We start from the raw sequence: 20,612 nt of genomic DNA on the forward strand, positions 1-20,612 counted from the left end.
GAGTTCACCACTCTCGCCGCCTAAAAACAGACAGTTTTCAAGACGGCACTTTCTTCATAGTAAACAGGTGTACCCGTAAACCAATTTTGACAGGAAACAGAAGCATGGTTTAGGAGCTAATTTTTCTTAAATCACTTTGCACCAAAAATACACATTTTTGTGCATATTTCAAACTACAGTGACCATAAAAAAAATACTTAAAAAAAAAAAAAAAATCATACAATAAGCTTTCCAAAAATACAGCCAAAACAAGGTCAGCTTGGATGTTCAGTTGCGAGCATAACACACGAAAAAACGCAGGCAGTGATACATTTCGAAAATAAAAATACAAAATAAACGCAATCAGAGGAGCCGACCACGCGCGTTGGAAATAAATAGAACACGTTGTGACACAGTCTTACCGGCGTCTTTCACTCACGCAATATAATTATGATGTTTCCCAACGCACTTATATTTAATACATTGACAAAAAACACCACTAGAAAAATGTAAATCAGGCTTGTAATTACTAGTAACTCAACTCGAACGCAATATTCATCACTGTAAAAGTGGATAAAGCCAGCTCATGACCGGAGACGTCCGGTCGTCTTCGTTGATAACTCGCCAATTCAACACAATCGTGGTGGTAAACTGTTTAGCTGATTTTTTCAAAAGATGTATATTCAATTCTTATTCATCCCAACTTATTCTGAAATTTGAGACATTGTTAAAATAGAATAGAACCGCTGGAGTTGCTTGTCTTTCCTACTATATTGTCTATGGTTTAACTCCGGGGTTACGTCCAAACGCCATCCTCTTGACTGGAGATCTGTGTTGAAAAATAAACCTTTGTTGTTGCGGTGTACGCAAGAAGATGAACTACTTATGTTTTTAACATCACTTCACCTATTAACAATTCACCCCTAGACGTGATAATTTCATTTCAATAGTAAAAATCCGTTCTCAAAAATCCAAATAATCACAACCTCACCGAAATTCATTTTCTATTCTTACCCACAAGCCACACCCAGACCATTCACCAAAACGAGTGGTCTGGGGTATATTAGTACTCTGACCCATGCCGAGGACTTCCTGTTTGTAATGCTATATGATAAATCAGATTAACTATCACGTGAAACCAAAGACAATTGTCTTTGGTGAAACCAAATGAAAATCATTATATATATTTATATATATATATATATAGTAACGTTCGGTTGACGATATAGACGATACAACAGTACTGATTGGACCTACATGAATGCTACTCTATTTCACATAACCAAATGTTGTTGTTTTTTGCTGTCGTACATTATCTTCGGTAATAACTCCGAAAGTGAAGTCTTATATCTTCAGCAGAACGTAGCCGTTAAAACTTGCAAAACGAGTCTGTTTCGATCGATCATCGCTTAAGCAGCATACAATTTATTTATTTGTTGACTCATTTAAAAAATACGAACGGTGTCAATATTTAAAACTGCATTTTGTCTGTCTCTAGCGTGCTACAGAATGACATAGATCTTAGCCGATCGTATTTTTACAAAGGACCTGAATGTACAGCACTACACCCAACCCTATGCTCGCTTCTGCTTTTCGATCATTATTTTTACTCGCTTTTGCAACCTTATGTTGAATAATTTCCGCTTAATTTTTCGAGCGCGAGAACCCAGAAATATCGCCCGTCTGCACGCTCGCATTTTAAATACATGGCCGTGGCATCAATATGTTCCTTGTGTCTCTGCTCTCTGCCCCAAGGAGTTAGCATTGCCTGTATCACGTATTTGTCTCGATAATCATTTTGTTGAAACGATATAGCAGCCCTGGATTCAAACGGAACACAGTCCCGCTGTACGTTCGCGAACGAAACAAAGTATGATGGTTTGGAAGTGTCGTTCGAAATTAAATAATGGTTAATACTCATTGAATCCTCAAACTTTAGCACTAAAACAACCATTTCGACAACTCATGTGCCAGTGTTCAGTGTTTGAACAAGCGGTCAGTGTTTTTAATAAGCTAGTGGGAAAAAAAGGGATAAAAACATGGTCGTTTTTCCGGTCGGAAATTAAGTGATATGTTATAAAATGTTATAAAAGCGAAATATTGGGCGAAATGAGTATTGATGCTAATTTATAGCTTGACATGCGTCACCAAATGGGGACATGGTTAGAGTTGGTAGTACCATGGAAGGTACTAATCCATGGTAGTACCAGTACTAGTATACGCGGGGAGGGAGTCCAGTAAGGGAACAGCCAGCATCCCTTTTACGGGAAAACGGGAAATCTTGACGGATTTGTTTCGTTCTCACATGTAATATTAGGTTTTGCGGGCTTCTGAGTTCAAAAATGATGACTAAATCAGCTAAAAAGCAAGCGTTTAGAAACATACCTATGCAGAAGTTGGTTTGCCAGTACGTAATCCATTTTTAACACCTAGGCTACTCTATTGACATTGGTTGTTTATTTCATGGATTTGGCACTTGAGGTAGCTGATAAGCCGTGTCGAAAACGTGCACAAAACGACCATTCTGTGCACGTTTTCGACACGGATTAAAAACCAGTTGTAAGCACAAATTTTCATATGTTTCCAAACATATATAATAGATTATATGGTTTCTTGTAAAATTTATTCTGATAATAGGTGTTTACATTTTCCATGCAAAAAAACTATCCTGCTACCTTAAGGAGTGAAAGATGGAATAAAGTATACTTATGTATCACATCTAATATGGCTGACATGCTGACAGGCAATTATACCTCTGCTAATTCTATTATTCATTCGTCAGGATATCCCATTTATTACAATTGTTAGGTGATTGCGCCCTCAGAGGCAGATTTCATATTTTTTGTGTACAGTTTGATCACGTGACTTTGTGTTCACTTACTCCTGCTTGGTAAAGTTTTTGAGTACTGTAAAATCTGTATTAGAAGCCGCGGCTTCTATTAAAATGGTACAATGCAACAGAGGGGATGCGGCTTCTATTAGAGCATGTACACATATGAGAAATGATGAATTTTTTAGCTCCGCTGTCGACTTTGTCGAGCGGAGCTTATCATATGAGTGATTGTCCGTCGTCGTCCGTCGTCCGTCGTCGTCGTCCGTCGTCCGTCGTCCGTGTCAATGTTTTACTTTTTCGACTTCTTCTTGAAAACTACAAGCCTGAATGCTTTGATACTTGGTGTATATGTACCTTGGGTAGACCTCTCTCAGATTTGTTCATTTCATGATGATATCTTCAATTCTCTAATTTTGGTGAATATTTTTGTCATTTTTAGTAAAAAGTGATATTTTCGACTTCTTGTTGAAAACCGCAAGTGCAATTGCTTTGATATTACATATATAGGTACTACATGTGGACCTCTCTCAGATTTGTTCATTTTGTAATGATATCTTTAATTCTCTAATTTTGGTGAATATTTTTGTCATTTTTGGTAAAAAGTGATATTTTCGACTTCTTGTTGAAAACCGCAAGTCCAATTGCTTTGATATTACATATATAGGTACTACATGTCGACCTCTCTCAGATTTGTTCATTTTGTAATGATATCTTCAATTCTCTAATTTTGGTGAATATTTTTGTAATTTTTGGTAAAAAGTGATATTTTCGACTTCTTGTTGAAAACCGCAAGTCCAATTGCTTTGATATTACATATATAGGTACTACATGTGGACCTCTCTCAGATTTGTTCATTTTGTAATGATATCTTTAATTCTCTAATTTTGGTGAATATTTTTGTAATTTTTGGTAAAAAGTGATATTTTCGACTTCTTGTTGAAAACCGCAAGTCCAATTGCTTTGATATTACATATATAGGTACTACATGTCGACCTCTCTCAGATTTGTTCATTTTGTAATGATATCTTTAATTCTCTAATTTTGGTAAATATTTTTGTAATTTTTGGTAAAAAGTGATATTTTCGACTTCTTGTTGAAAACCGCAAGTCCAATTGCTTTGATATTACATATATAGGTACTACATGTGGACCTCTCTCAGATTTGTTCATTTTGTAATGATATCTTTAATTCTCTAATTTCGGTGAATATTTTTGTAATTTTTGGTAAAAAGTGATATTTTCGACTTCTTGTTGAAAACCGCAAGTCCAATTGCTTTGATATTACATATATAGGTACTACATGTGGACCTCTCTCAGATTTGTTCATTTCATAATGATATCTTTAATTCTCTAATTTTGATGAATATTTTTGTAATTTTTGGTAAAAAGTGATATTTTCGACTTCTTGTTGAGAACCGCAAATCCAATTGCTTTGATATATTATACATATAGGTACTACATGTGGACCTCTCTCAGATTTGTTCATTTTCTAATGATATCTTCTGTTCTTTAATTGCCATGTGCATTGCTAACAGCGGAGCTATCTCAGCCGACAGGCTGCTTGTTATTTTAAATTATTCAAAAAGAATGGGTGCGACTTCTAGTAGGGATGCGGCTTCTAATACAGATTTTACGGTACTAGGGAAACTTGACCGTTGAAAACACTTCATACACTTCAAGAGGTTGTCCACGCATATATGCAATTTGTATACTAGAAACCATAAAACAGATGCATTGTACTTTGCTTGACAAATCTCTTCTTTATTAATGCTATCCTGATAATTCAAACTACTATAAAATACTTTATTTTTGCTTGAAATTGATTATCGCTGAAGGAAAGATTCACTGAAAATAAAATTCAGCGAATATAATTTTTTTTCCTATATTTTACATTCAACTTGTCAAAAACCAGTGAAAATAAATTTCCTAAAAAATACCAAGTCTTTTCAGCGAAAATTAATTCCAGCCAAAATAAAGTATTTTACAGTACATCTCCCAATGTGCCAGTGTGTCCATCCATGCCTCAGTAGACAGATTTAACTCCAAATTTAACCCAAAATAAATTCTGAAGATTTTATATGGTTAATTTTAGATAGAAATTATATTCATGGAATCTTTATGCATCAATTGATATTATAAATTAAAAAACAATTTTTATATTAACTTTTGTTGTAAAGGGAAAACTGTTTACAACTGACGTTAACTAACACAACACTGCTGTTTTATTATAATTGTCTTGCTACTATAGGGTTATCAACTTTAGTGGTATTATCAACCGGTGCTGGCAAGTCTTTGTGTTATCAGCTACCCGCATATATGTATGCACAGAAATATAACTGTATGACGTTGGTTATTTCACCATTGGTGTCTTTGATGGACGATCAGGTAATTCTACCATAATAGTAAGACACTGATTACAGAATAGTTCCAGTATGACAGAAATTCTGTATTTATACAATACTTGTGCATTTTAGAGAGATACTGCTTTTCAAATTTTTTGAAATGAGTGTTGAGTTAGCCTCAGATTGAACATTGAGTTGGCCCCAGATTCAGCATTGAGTTAGCGTCAGATTGAACATTGAGTTGGCCCCAGATTCAGCATTGAGTTAGCCTCAGATTGGGCATTGAGTTAGCCCCAGATTGAGCATTGAGTTAGCCTCAGACTCAACATTGAGTTAGCCCCAGATTTGGCATTGAGTTAGCCCCAGATTTGGCATTGAGTTAACCGAAGATTGAGCATTGAGTTAACCCCAGATTCGGCATTGAGTTAGCCCCAGATTGAGCATTGAGTTAGCCCCAGATTCAGCATTGAGTTAGCCCCAGATTCAGCATTGAGTTAGCCCCAGATTCAGCATTGAGTTAGCCCCAGATTCAGCATTGAGTTATCCTTAGATTGAGCATTGAGTTATCCTTAGATTGAGCATTGAGTTATCCTTAGATTGAGCATTGAGTTATCCTTAGATTGAGCATTGAGTTAGCCTCAGATTGGGCATTGAGTTAGCCCCAGATTCGGCATTGAGTTAGCTCCAGATTTGGCATTGAGTTAACCGAAGATTGAGCATTGAGTTATCCTTAGATTGAGCATTGAGTTATCCTTAGATTGAGCATTGAGTTATCCTTAGATTGAGCATTGAGTTATCCTTAGATTGAGCATTGAGTTAGCCTCAGATTGGGCATTGAGTTAGCCCCAGATTGAGCATTGAGTTAGCCTCAGATTCATCATTGAGTTAGCCTCAGATTCATCATTGAGTTAGCCCCAGATTGGGCATTGAGTTATCCTCAGATTGAGCATTGAGTTAGCCCCAGATTCAGCATTGAGTTAGCCTCAAATTCATCATTGAGTTAGCCTCAAATTCAGCATTGAGTTAGCCTCAGATTCATCATTGAGTTAGCCTCAAATTCAGCATTGAGTTAGCCTCAAATTCAGCATTGAGTTAGCCTCAAATTCAGCATTGAGTTAGCCTCAGATTCATCATTGAGTTAGCCCCAGATTGGGCATTGAGTTATCCTCAGATTGAGCATTGAGTTAGCCCCAGATTCAGCATTGAGTTAGCCCCAGATTCAGCATTGAGTTAGCCTCAAATTCAGCATTGAGTTAGCCTCAAATTCAGCATTGAGTTAGCCTCAAATTCAGCATTGAGTTAGCCTCAAATTGAGCATTGAGTTAGCCTCAAATTCAGCATTGAGTTAGCCTCAGATTCATCATTGAGTTAGCCCCAGATTCATCATTGAGTTAGCCCCAGATTCATCATTGAGTTAGCCCCAGATTCATCATTGAGTTAGCCCCAGATTCATCATTGAGTTAGCCCCAGATTCATCATTGAGTTAGCCTCAAATTCATCATTGAGTTAGCCTCAAATTCAGCATTGAGTTAGCCTCAAATTCAGCATTGAGTTAGCCTCAAATTCAGCATTGAGTTAGCCTCAAATTCAGCATTGAGTTAGCCTCAAATTCAGCATTGAGTTAGCCTCAAATTCAGCATTGAGTTAGCCTCAAATTCAGCATTGAGTTAGCCTCAAATTCAGCATTGAGTTAGCCTCAAATTCAGCATTGAGTTAGCCTCAAATTCAGCATTGAGTTAGCCTCAAATTCAGCATTGAGTTAGCCCCAAATTCAGCATTGAGTTAGCCCCAGATTTGGCATTGAGTTAGCCCCAGATTTGGCATTGAGTTAGCCCAGATTGGGCATTGAGTTATCCTCAGATTGGGCATTGAGTTTGCCTCAGATTGGGCATTGAGTTTGCCTCAGATTGGGCATTGAGTTAGCCTCAGATTGGGCATTGAGTTATAGCATCAGATTCATCATTGAGTTAGCCTCAAATTCAGCATTGAGTTAGCCTCAAATTGAGGAACATCGCTTATAGTACATCGTCTGAATCCTACAGCTTTGTTACCTTAAATTGTATGTGTACTGCTATTACAACTTTAAAAGTCATGGTTTTCTTATCACTGTATCATTTCAATTATATAATTTAATAAAAAATTTAATTCCAACATGTTTTGATCAGTTGTCCGAAAAGCCACTGACCATTATTCTAGTTTTCTATTGAAAAGATGGTAAAAGTCTAATTGCAGCATTCATAGGGTTAAACACGCAACAAACAAACTAATCAAACAACCATGTGAACTACCAGTGATTACTCTGTTGTTTATACCTTACAATTACATATGCTTCATTTAATCAATGATATCATGTGATATTTCCTATGCAGGTAGTTGGTTTACCAAAATGCCTGAATGGTGCCTGTCTTCATAGCGGTATGACGAAAGCGCAAAGAACTAAAGTAGTGAAGCAAATCTTAGAGGGTAAAATCCACGTCTTGTTGATTTCACCAGAAGCATTAGTTGGTGGCGGTGGTAGTAAATCTGGCTGCCTGCCTCCTATTTCACAGTTACCTCCAGTGGCATTTGCTTGTATTGATGAAGCACATTGTGTTTCTGAATGGTCACATCATTTCAGACCTTCTTATCTTAGACTTTGTAAGGTTAGTACTGTTGCTAAGATACCATTAGTTTGCTTGTAGTGATGAAGCACATTGTGTTTCTGAATGGTCACATCATTTCAGACCTTCTTATCTTAGACTTTGTAAGGTTAGTACTGTTGCTAAGATACCATTAGTTTGCTTGTAGTGATGAAGCACATTGTATTTCTGACATCATTTTTGATCAGACATTTAAGGGCTATTGCTGAGTACTCTCTGAACATTTTGGAGTATTAGTAAATGTGAAAATTAAGAAAACATACAACAAGAAAACCATTCCAAATACAGTGATCCCTCGCTAAGTCGCGCCTCGGTAAGTCGCGATTCGGCTAAGTCGCAGGTACTTGGATGGCTCCCAAAATTTCTATTGTGTTTTGACAGCAGTTTTGAAGTACAAAGACTAATGTTTCGTGGCATAGTGTTTTTAACTAACCGTTAAAGAGACAACTTAACACCTACTGTCCGTCAATTGCTGAGATGCAATGGGTGACGGCGGCCTTACTCAAGGTGTCAACAGGGGTGTCGAGTAGTGACCGTACGTACTTCTCGGCCGGTCCCATTTTGGTATACCTGTAAAAGAACTCGCTACAATGAGTTGAATTCATTAAAATTATCTCTATTTCTCGATTGAGCAGCATGTCAAAGCGAAAGCTATCCAGCCTGGGTTGCACGTGATCTATCAGTGGTTGAGCCCACTATTCGTGGGTGGGTAAAAAATGAAAAGTAAATTTGTTTTCAAAGTTGACCAAGAAGCGGGACTGAACAGAAAAACGTGCGAAATTGTCCGACAATGGTGACATCGATAAAGCTGTTTACGTTTCTTCAAGAACGGTCTGCCGGAACTCCACTCTCTGGTCCCATCACCCAATGCAAAGCACACAACTCAGATATGACGACTTTGAATTTGAGGCCAGTTCAGGGTGGTTCTTGCAATGGCAAAGAAGACATGCTATCGATACACGCAGTCTCAATCCAAGGCGAAGCTCGATCTACGAAAAACTTTCCCAAAAAACTGATAGAAATTATAATTGCGATGAAACTGGTTTATTTTGGAAGCTGTTACCGTCGAAATCGCAAGCAACAGCAAACGACCCACATAATTTCGGACACAAACAAAATAAACAATGCAATGTTTACAGCAAACATAGTCATGATTTTATTCGAATACTGCCTGACACATGTGATGATACATCAATTAACTAAACTGAGGGTTTATATGTGCTTTTTATATGTTTTTCAATGCACGACCTCCCTCTTTCACGACGTCCCTTGGTAAGTCGCGGCCCTCGATAAGTCGCGGTTTTTGCTTGGATCCCGACACCCGCGACTTAGCGAGGGGCCACTGTACCGTATTTGCTCTGTTATTAACACATATGCTTATGTAAATTGCAGGTGTTTCTATGGTAAAAATACTTAATATTTTAATGATTCACTATGCAAAAAACATGATTTTTGGTTTCTTAATACTGTGAAATACTTTATTTTCGCTATTTTCGCTGAAGGAATGAATGAGTGAGAATAAAATCCAGCAAATACACCTTTTTTCCTATATTTTACATTCAAAACAGTAAAAATAAATTCCAAATACAAAACGACCAATTAGTTCCAGCTAAAATCAAGCATTTCACAGTAGTGCAAATGCGTTACAATATGTAATTTTTTACTAATTCATCGTAGTGAATTATTAAAAAACAAAAATTACATTTTACTAGATTCAATACTGACAATAAAAGCACAGTAGTGTAATATAAGTCTTTAATTATTTTCTAATTGTTGCATTACTTTGAATATTTTTGTTTTGTTTTATTCTGTTTATATTTTGTTTTTGTGCAATAAATGCAGTTGCATCACTCAAAGTATTGTGTGAAAAGAGCCAACTGAGATTTCAATATAAATGTTTCATTCTGCTAGCTGTGTTCAGTGCATTAGTGTTGCATCTCTTTATCTTACAGGTTCTGAAAGAAAGCCTTGGTGTGCAGTGTATGTTAGGTCTGACTGCTACAGCTACTTTGGCGACTGCATCCAGCGTAGCATTACATCTGGGTATCAATAACTATCAAAGGGCTGTAGTGCGAGGTGCGTCTGTACCGCACAATTTACATCTCTCTGTATCAAGAGACGCTGACAGAGATCGGGTTAGTATATATCGTCACAGTTCCACCAATTTGATTTCTGCTGCCCACTCAGCTCTCATGAAAAGGTGTTAAAATTGTTGGTGTACATGCTTTCCTTTTCTTAGTAAACCTAAAATATCATCATGTTGCAATGAATAGCAGTTTACCTTGGGATATCTGTAAGACCAAAAAAAAAAATTTGCTTCTTGTCCTATGAAATATAGAAAAGAAATTATGCTGTGTTACAGTTTTCAAATATCTTAATGATATACATTTTTTCAGGCTTTGGTTGGTCTACTGAAAGGTGATAGATTCTGTTCTTTGGATTCCATTATCATTTACTGTACTAGACGTGAAGGAACGGAACGTCTTGCATCTTTGTTAAGAACCTGTCTGCCGGATACCCCCCTACACGAGGAATTCCATGAAGAAAACGAAACAGAAACAGAAAAAGAAACAAAGACCAAGGGCAAGGCTATAGGCAAAGGCAAAGGTATGAATACTTTGAGTTGAGCAGGTTATTTTACATACATGTGCACAGATAGACTATGATGTTATTTATAAAATATGTGAGTGCATCTTATTGCGAAGGTATTGTCAAAGATGTGAAGTATCAAGGACAATACTGTAGCATACAATTCATGAGGATGTAATTTCAAGTATGTTGTGTATAACCTTATTACTATATACACTTTCGTGGCCTAAACCAAAACAAAAGAAGGCCATTTCCAAAAACGGAGCAGCTTAGAGTTATGTTTGCACCTGACAACCCTCATTTGCTTGTATCAAATGCTGCTTTGGCTCCCCCGACCTTCGCACATTAGCCTGCACTGTTTCGATGTACAGGTAGCTTTATTGTACTGTTTTCGGGACTTCACAGACATTTTTACACAATTGTATACAAGGGGTAAAAAGCATCATCAGCACTCATTCCAAATCTTATTTATTTATTATTTTGTAAGTTTTTTACTTGTAATATTAATATTAATATTAAAACATATATTATTACTAGGTTCTGCAATAATTTGTTGGTCCAGCTAATTTTAGCTAAAACATTAATGAAAACGATTTCTCTTATTACAGGTGGTAAGAAGAAACCATTGACTGTGAACAGTGTTGAGTCATACCATGCTGGTAAAAGTTCCTCTGAGCGGCGACGCATACAGAATCAGTTCATGTCTGGACAACTTCGTATTGTTGCAGCCACAGTAGCGTTTGGTATGGGATTGGATAAGTCCGATGTCAGAGCTATCATTCATTTTAATCTGCCAAAAACGTTTGAGAGTTATGTGCAAGAAATTGGCAGAGCGGGAAGAGATGGGGAACCAGCACAGTGCCACTTGTTTCTGGATCCAGAGGTAAGAAATTCATAGCAATGTGAGGAAAACAACTCAAGTCCAGCAACTTGTGTGACAGTAATTCTGTCGAAAAATATATTAAATAAAATTTTCTCTGTTAGATGTGAATCTACAATAAAGGTGCAAGTGAGCTAAGGTCAATAGGTCATTTGTGAAAACCTTTCCACCACCAGACTTTCTTGCCCAAATTTGTCTGTACTTTTTTCTTATATTCTTCAGTATTTCTGGAAATGAACCCTAATTTTGGAGCCAATTTCAGGTTTCACTCAATCAATTTTTTATCAATCTGAAGGAAAGTGCAGACTATAAACAGGACTATTTTGTGAAGGGTTAATAATAAAAGACTGCTATTTGGGATTTGTACAAACAGGGTCATGATCAACGTGAACTGAGAAGATTCATCTATGGTAACAGTGTCGAAAGAAACACTGTGAAGAAGCTGGTGAGGAAAGTATTTCAGAAGTGTAAATGTCGGCAGATATATCAACGACAGCAGGTAATAGCAATATCACAACTCATCAAGGAAAAATTAATCTTCTAGGTGTTGTTTAAATGTCTACAGTTGGTATATACACCTGGCTAGGTGCTGTTTACATGTCTACAGTTGATATATGCAGCTGGCTAGGTGCTGTTTACATGTGTACAGTTGGTATATACAGCTGTCTAGGTGTTGTTTACAAGTGTACAGTTGGTATATACAGCCGTCTAGGTGCTGTTTACAAGTGTACAGTTGGTATATACACCTGGCTAGGTGCTGTTTACATGTGTACAGTTGGTATATGCAGCTGGCTAGGTGCTGTTTACATGTGTACAGTTGGTATATACACCTGTCTAGGTGCTGTTTACATGTGTACAGTTGGTATATGCAGCTGGCTAGGTGCTGTTTACATGTGTACAGTTGGTATATGCAGCTGGCTAGGTGTTGTTTACATGTGTACAGTTGGTATATACACCTGTCTAGGTGCTGTTTACATGTGTACAGTTGGTATATGCAGCTGGCTAGGTGCTGTTTACATGTCTACAGTTGGTATATACAGCCGTCTAGGTATTGTTTACATGTCTACAGTTGGTATATACAGCCGTCTAGGTGTTGTTTACATGTCTACAGTTGGTATATACAGCTGGCTAGGTGCTGTTTACATGTCTACAGTTGGTATATACAGCCGTCTAGGTGCTGTTTACATGTCTACAGTTAGTTATATACAGCTGTCTAGGTGCTGTTTACATGTCTACAGTTGGTATATACATCTGTCTAGGTGTTGTTTACATGTCTACAGTTGGTATATACATCTGTCTAGGTGTTGTTTACATGTCTACAGTTGGTATATACACCTGTATAGGTGCTGTTTACATGTGTACAGTTGGTATATACATCTGTCTAGGTGATGTTTACATGTCTACAGTTAGTTATATACAGCTGTCTAGGTGCTGTTTACATGTCTACAGTTGGTATATACATCTGTCTTGGTGTTGTTTACATGTCTACAGTTGGTATATACATCTGTCTAGGTGTTGTTTACATGTCTACAATTAGTATATACAGCTGTCTAGGTGCTGTTTACTAGTGTACAGTTGGTATATACATCTGTCCAGGTGTTGTTTACAAGTGTACAGTTGGTATATGCATCTGTCCAGGTGTTGTTTACATGTCTACAGTTAGTATATACAGCTGTCTAGGTGCTGTTTACATGTCTACAGTTGGTATATACATCTGTCTAGGTGTTGTTCACATCTGTCTAGGTGTTGTTCACATGTCTACAGTTAGTATATACAGCTGTCTAGGTGATGTTTACATGTCTACAGTTGGTATATACATCTGTCTAGGTGTTGTTTACATGTGTACAGTTGGTATATACATCTGTCTAGGTGTTGTTTACATGTCTACAGTTGGTATATACACCTGTATAGGTGCTGTTTACATGTGTACAGTTGGTATATACAGCTGTCTAGGTGATGTTTACATGTCTACAGTTAGTTATATACAGCTGTCTAGGTGCTGTTTACATGTCTACAGTTGGTATATACATCTGTCTTGGTGTTGTTTACATGTCTACAGTTGGTATATACCTCTGTCTAGGTGTTGTTTACATGTCTACAATTAGTATATACAGCTGTCTAGGTGCTGTTTACAAGTGTACAGTTGGTATATACATCTGTCCAGGTGTTGTTTACAAGTGTACAGTTGGTATATGCATCTGTCCAGGTGTTGTTTACATGTCTACAGTTAGTATATACAGCTGTCTAGGTGCTGTTTACATGTCTACAGTTGGTATATACATCTGTCTAGGTGTTGTTCACATCTGTCTAGGTGTTGTTTACATGTCTACAATTAGTATATACAGCTGTCTAGGTGCTGTTTACATGTCTACAGTTGGTATATACATCTGTCTAGGTGTTGTTTACATGTCTACAGTTGGTATATACAGCTGTCTAGGTGCTGTTTACATGTCTACAGTTGGTATATACACCTGTATAGGTGCTGTTTACATGTGTACAGTTGGTATATACATCTGTCTAGGTGTTGTTTACATGTCTACAGTTGGTATATACAGCTGTCTAGGTGCTGTTTACTTGTCTACAGTTAGTTATATACAGCTGTCTAGGTGCTGTTTACATGTCTACAGTTGGTATATACATCTGTCTAGGTGTTGTTTACATGTCTACAGTTGGTATATACATCTGTCTAGGTGCTGTTTACATGTCTACAATTAGTATATACAGCTGTCTAGGTGCTGTTTACAAGTGTACAGTTGGTATATACATCTGTCCAGGTGTTGTTTACAAGTGTACAGTTGGTATATGCATCTGTCCAGGTGTTGTTTACATGTCTACAGTTAGTATATACAGCTGTCTAGGTGCTGTTTACATGTCTACAGTTGGTATATACATCTGTCTAGGTGTTGTTCACATCTGTCTAGGTGTTGTTTACATGTCTACAATTAGTATATACAGCTGTCTAGGTGCTGTTTACATGTCTACAGTTGGTATATACATCTGTCTAGGTGTTGTTTACATGTCTACAGTTGGTATATACAGCTGTCTAGGTGCTGTTTACATGTCTACAGTTGGTATATACACCTGTATAGGTGCTGTTTACATGTGTACAGTTGGTACATACATCTGTCTAGGTGTTGTTTACATGTCTACAGTTGGTATATACAGCTGTCTAGGTGCTGTTTACTTGTCTACAGTTAGTTATATACAGCTGTCTAGGTGCTGTTTACATGTCTACAGTTGGTATATACATCTGTCTAGGTGTTGTTTACATGTCTACAGTTGGTATATACATCTGTCTAGGTGCTGTTTACATGTCTACAATTAGTATATACAGCTGTCTAGGTGCTGTTTACAAGTGTACAGTTGGTATATACATCTGTCCAGGTGTTGTTTACAAGTGTACAGTTGGTATATGCATCTGTCCAGATGTTGTTTACATGTCTACAGTTAGTATATACAGCTGTCTAGGTGCTGTTTACATGTCTACAGTTGGTATATATATCTGTCTAGGTGTTGTTCACATCTGTCTAGGTGTTGTTTACATGTCTACAGTTAGTATATACAGCTGTCTAGGTGCTGTTTACATGTCTACAGTTGGTATATACATCTGTCTAGGTGTTGTTTACATGTCTACAGTTGGTATATACATATGTCTAGGTGTTGTTCACATCTGTTCAGGTGCTGTTTACATGTCTACTGTTAGTATATACAGCTGTCTAGGTGCTGTTTACATGTCTACAGTTGGTGTTTACATCTGTCTAGGTGTCGTTTACATCTGTCTAGGTGTCGTTTACATGTCTACATTTAGTATATACATCTGTCTAGGTGTTGTTCACATCTGTCTAGGTGCTGTTTACATGTCTACAGTTGGTATATACATCTGTCTAGGTGTTGTTTAAATGTCTACAGTTGGTATATACAGCTGTCTATGTGCTGTTTACATGTCTACAGTCGGTATATACATCTGTCTAGGTGTTGTTTACATGTCTAAGTTGGTATATACAGCTGTTTAGGTGTTGTTTACATGTCTAAGTTGGTATATACAGCTGTTTAGGTGTTGTTTACATGTTTAAAGTTAGTATATACATCTGTCTAGGTGCTGTTTACAGTTGATATATACATTTGTCTAGAAGTTGTTTAAATGTCTAAAGCCAGTATATCTTAACGTGTTATCCTGTGTATATTCATTCTGTACTTCAAAGGCAGTTGACCCTTAATAACTGTTGCTAAGTAACCTTTATATATTGATGATTATAGCAATGCTTAGGAGAGGAATTTCCTGATGACGGGATAAACTATTCAGAAATCTCTGAAGAACAGATGATGCTTGGTGTAAATGCTACCAACGATTCTCCCCAAGATGACAACTTATCACACAGTAACAACACACCCCACAGTGACAGCATACCCCAAGGGAAAAAGTCACCCCACAGTGACAGCATACCCCAAGGGAATAAGTCACCCCACAGTGACAGCACACCCCAAGGGAATAAGTCACCTCACAGTGACAGCACATCTGATAATGACAACTCACCCCACAATGACAATACACAAGAAAAAAGCAGCATGGAATCCACTGGTCATGAGAACACATCACCAAAGAGATTACCACGATTATGTCCAGGCCATGAAAGAGCATTGTCTATTGATGAAACTGTAGAAAACTTGGATATGAAGGAAGAAGGTATAGTGAACCATGGCAGAGTGTCAGAGTCTATGCAAAGCTACTTATAAGAATGTGCCTGATTGGCTACCCAATACTAACAGTTGGACCAATCAGCAAGCATTGTATATATGCTTTGACTCAACTGCAGTGTCTCAGAGCATACGCTGTATGTTGTAGTATTCTCATATTATGAGGTTATTATAAGGTTACATGTATCTCAAAGTATGCACAAAGACAGTACAGCGCAGTATCGACCGACGTGCAGCGGAGGTTGATGCGGCGGTGGACTGTCTGAGTGCATACTTTGAGGTATCCTCGTAATAACCTTATTATTATACATTTTTTCCTTCCAAGGATACATCATGGGAATGCCGAAATCCAAAAGTTTAGAACAGAATCAGTGGAGTCCGGTCAAACCCTGGTGGCAGCCATGTTTGTTTTTATTATTAGATAACGCGCACACACGTAATCATTCCATATTTGGCATTCTCATTTCCTTATATGGTAGGATGAAAATACCCCGTAAAATACCACAAAATTATGGCATGCTCTAACGATGACAGATATATAATAATGATGATTATTATTATTATTTTGGCTTAAGGGGCATGAGGAATTTGTGAACAATACAAACATGCAGTCCCATATTTGCTCTATTTGCATATAAACCAATAATCACTTTTGCTGTGATCAGACCATATTTGGACTATGAGAAAATCTACTAATACTGTATACTAGTATAGACACATTAGTATAGCTGTTTGTTTATTTTTTACAGGAGTTGCAACATTGCTGTGTTACCTGGAGCTACACCCCCAACAATGGCTTGAAAATCTCCAACCAACCACAGGCTTGTGTCGCATCAGTTGTTACGGTGGACCAAAGCAATTACTCAGTACATCCAAGAAATGTCCCCCTCTTGCGGCAGCTATTGCGTTTGACAGACGTAAAGGAATATCTCACCGTAACGATGCAAGCATTGAGTTCCCAGTGGTAGAGGTTGCTAGCAGCATGGGATGGGATTCCTGGCCAGTCAAAAAAGAACTGAGACAGTTACAGTGGAATAATGAAGCTGTGTCTGGTAATACAATATTATAATATTTTTATATAAATAAACTACTGTAAATACTTTATTTTCGCTTGGAATTTATTTTTGCTGAAGGAATAAGTCTGAAAATAAAATCCAGCGAATATACCTTTTTTCCTATATTTTACATTCAACTTGTCAAAAATCAGTGAAAATAAATTCCATACAAAATACCCAAAATGTCTTCTCGGCGAAAACTAATTCAGCTAAAATAAAGTAATCTACAGTACATGTAAACTGACTTTCTGACCTTCAGTGTTATCATCTGTTGTATGACTGTAAAAAGCTTAAATTTTGTGCGAGATACATTTTCTTAAATTCCATGAGTCAGTGAAAATAGCAACATTTTGTATCAGTGAACATTTCTCTGGGGTTCAACGACCTAAGTATCAGGGACTTTTGTGAAATTTGGTCTTTACAAATGCCATAGAATCATCAAATCGTGGAAATTCCTAGCATCGAAAACTAAACTGTTCATTTGCATGCGTTATTTATTTGTATCGCATTCAAAAGTTTACTGATTGTATATTGTGATCAATACAGAACAATCTTTGCTTGTAAATAAAGAAAACTATGATATGTTACTTTGCTTGTATTTACAGGTAGACCAATCGGTGGTAAAAGCGGTGTTTTTGTAGAATTCTCGGATATCTCATTTCATTTCCGCTCTCCTGGTGATTTAACGGATGATGAATTGGATGGCGTTTGTGACTTTCTAGCTGGCAGAGTCAAATCGCAAGAGAAGGCAGAACTTTATCAATTGCAGTGTGTCTATGACTCTCTTCATAGGTGAGCTAACACACAAAAAGTTATGTCTATTGAAACTTCCTATACAGTCATTGAGATCGTTTGTTTCATCTTTAATTTTGGATTGCCCTCATACATGTTGTCTTGTTGAGTGCAATGGTCACATGAATTTTATATATACAGGGGTCAAAATTAAGGCATTTCTTAGACAGACAGATTATAGCTGGGACAGGCAAATGTACAAATTACCTGTCTATGTGGACAGGTGAATCAAGATATTAAATTTTTATTACCGGTAACTGACCAATTTGGTTAGTCCAAAGTTGCTAATGGTCCAGAAAATTGCTTTCAAAGTTTTTAAGACTTATGTAATGATGATGGCAGAAATTAAAATTTTATTTAAAATAATATCTTGTAATTTATCTTGCTAGGGACATGTACATCATCAATTAGAACAGGCACTTTTATTCTCCAACCAGTTTAATGGACAGGCAACTTAAATAATTTTTTATTTCAATCCCTTTTATACAAAAGCATTTTGCACATCGTGCAAGACAACTAAAATGCCATTTTGTCAACGAATGTGCACTTTATTTTTGCAAGTGAATCTATGCAGTCTGCTAAATGTCAACATATTTTTTTCAAAACAGAAGTGGGCATGTATTTACATATCAGTAATATTAGAAATTGATACAAATACATGCATACATGGAGTGTAAGACTGTATAAAGTGTAGTAATGTGAATAATTGTATTTAGGAACCCTTTTTGGTGTTTGAATACTTTATGGATTGCATGCAGCTAACTTTACATGAAGACAATACATAATGTCTTACATATGCACGTCAAGTTACTTTATGATCGGAGCAAAAATGGTCGACTGGCGGCCATTTTGGATGTAAAATTTGCTATTTCTGATACCTAAACATGTCCGCAGCAGTTTCTCGGAGATGACTAGGATGATTTGAATTAAACTTGGTATGATGATCATACATATTTGGTTATGGGTGCACGTCATACTTTTTCCATGATTCAAACAAATATGGCCGACTGGCGTCCATTTTGTTTTTCATGGTACCCATGCTACTTTCTCTTGAATGCCATGAACGTTTCTGTTTAAATTTTGTACAAAGATAGTGTACCAAGGGATACAACTAAACCATCATTATTTTTGTGATTCGATTCAATATGGCTGACTGATGCCCAAATTTAATGTAAAAGTGCTAAATCGTCATTTTTACATGTCCAGAGCTGTTTCTCAGAGATGACTAGGCCAATTTGGATCAAAGTTGATATGATGATCATACATATTGGGTTATAGGTGCACGTCATATTTTTTTCGTTCAATCTAATCTCAATGACTTCATCAGCATCAAATTGATATGTCAGATCACAACATTTTGGACGGGGACTGTGTCATTAACAATGATTTGTTTTATTTAAAACAGCTAATCAATAAGAATATTTTAGCAAAATTTCAGGAAAGTGTAAAATCCTTAAAAAGACAGTTTCAAGATTTTCTTTTATACGGTTCTATTTTCAGTGTTTCATTTAGTGACTATTGGCATTGTAGTGATGACGTCAACACAAAACGCAGTGAAAAACTCAAAGGCATGCTGCGAGAGTATTTTGAGAGGCAACCAACTGACACATCTGGTAAGATTGGAAAATTGACGTTTGGACAAGAGTTGAGTTCTGAAATACTGAACACAATGCAATTACAAGTGAGTATATATATAACTACACTTCTAACTTGAAATGAAATGAAATTAGTTCTCCTAATCTTGTTTCTAACTACCTTGGGAGACAAATTTTGTGTTCTACAGTACAAAAAACTTGTTATGCTGGGAAGCAATTTCAAAAATTCAAGGAAAATATTAAATGGTAATAATTCACACATTTTGTGTATTATGTTTTTGATTTTGATGAATTTTTCTGTTCTTTCTAAATTTAAAAAGAATTATTATGTTTTATGATCGTTATTTCATAACTGCTTAATTTTCTTTTCTCATGCTAGGAAAAAATTGAAAATGAAATCCAGATACGCCAAGAAGTCAGAAGTTTTATTTGCCTACACCATGATAGAGACTTCAGTGGCAGAGCTATTGCTCGTATATTTCACGGCATTGAAAGCCCATGTTACCCAGCCAAAGTATGGGGTCGAGACAGACGATACTGGCGATGTCACCTCGATGCTGACTTTAATTCATTGATTAAAATAGCTAACTCTGAAATTTTGAGTCTTAGATAAATGTACAGAAAATGTTGATTAGTAATACCTTTTGATTATGTTTTGAAATTATATTGTCAATTTTAATATATTTATAAAGTTTAAAAGTTAAACATTAAAATGGTATCCCCCTCCCTCTCTCTATTGTAGAATCAACTGGGTGTGGCGCCCAAGTTTGATATAAGGCATTAACAGTGAAGAAAATAACAAAGCCATAAGGGCTAATATTAAGTTCTGATGACTATCAGTTTTAAGGGCTAGCAGTCCCATGACTATATTGGGTAGTCCATCAGGTTTGGTGTGAGCACTTTCTATTTATCTAAAAGTTCCACAGGCATGTACTACTTTACCCCTGTCTGCTCATGGCTTCTAGCCTACCTTTCATTCAACTGTATTCAATACATTTTGCTACCTGGCTAAAAATTACATTGTCAGTAATCTTATTCTGTCATCGCCCTCATCAGACAATCTTTCCTCAAAGGGAAATTTTTTTAGATGTGGAAATTATATTGATTCTGTGGCTATAATATATCCATTACAATCATGGGTGAAATTTGTTTTTCAAAGTTTTAAAGACATTAATAACTATGAATTTTAAAATGTTAAATTAATATAAATTTTG

General features: G+C 36.6%; 1 protein-coding gene across 1 annotated transcript in view; it reads left to right on the plus strand.

Moving 5' to 3' along the window:
• LOC100367178 (ATP-dependent DNA helicase Q4-like) overlaps positions 1-20,201 on the plus strand; it is a 30,733-nt gene extending 10,532 nt beyond the window's left edge. Inside the window, exons 7-17 of the mRNA XM_085500141.1 lie at positions 5,060-5,196; positions 7,523-7,795; positions 9,745-9,927; positions 10,189-10,380; positions 10,998-11,264; positions 11,635-11,760; positions 15,519-15,945; positions 16,706-17,008; positions 17,617-17,803; positions 19,304-19,484; positions 19,778-20,201. Of these exons, the coding sequence (XP_085356267.1) occupies positions 5,060-5,196; positions 7,523-7,795; positions 9,745-9,927; positions 10,189-10,380; positions 10,998-11,264; positions 11,635-11,760; positions 15,519-15,945; positions 16,706-17,008; positions 17,617-17,803; positions 19,304-19,484; positions 19,778-20,011 (2,510 nt within the window). The 3' untranslated portion in view covers positions 20,012-20,201. The remainder of the gene's footprint in view (positions 1-5,059; positions 5,197-7,522; positions 7,796-9,744; positions 9,928-10,188; positions 10,381-10,997; positions 11,265-11,634; positions 11,761-15,518; positions 15,946-16,705; positions 17,009-17,616; positions 17,804-19,303; positions 19,485-19,777) is intronic.
• The last annotated feature ends 411 nt before the right edge of the window (positions 20,202-20,612 follow it).

The sequence above is a fragment of the Saccoglossus kowalevskii genome, chromosome 6 (assembly GCF_978046115.1).
Source record: "Saccoglossus kowalevskii chromosome 6, keSacKowa6.1, whole genome shotgun sequence".
Classification (NCBI taxonomy): domain Eukaryota; kingdom Metazoa; phylum Hemichordata; class Enteropneusta; family Harrimaniidae; genus Saccoglossus; species Saccoglossus kowalevskii.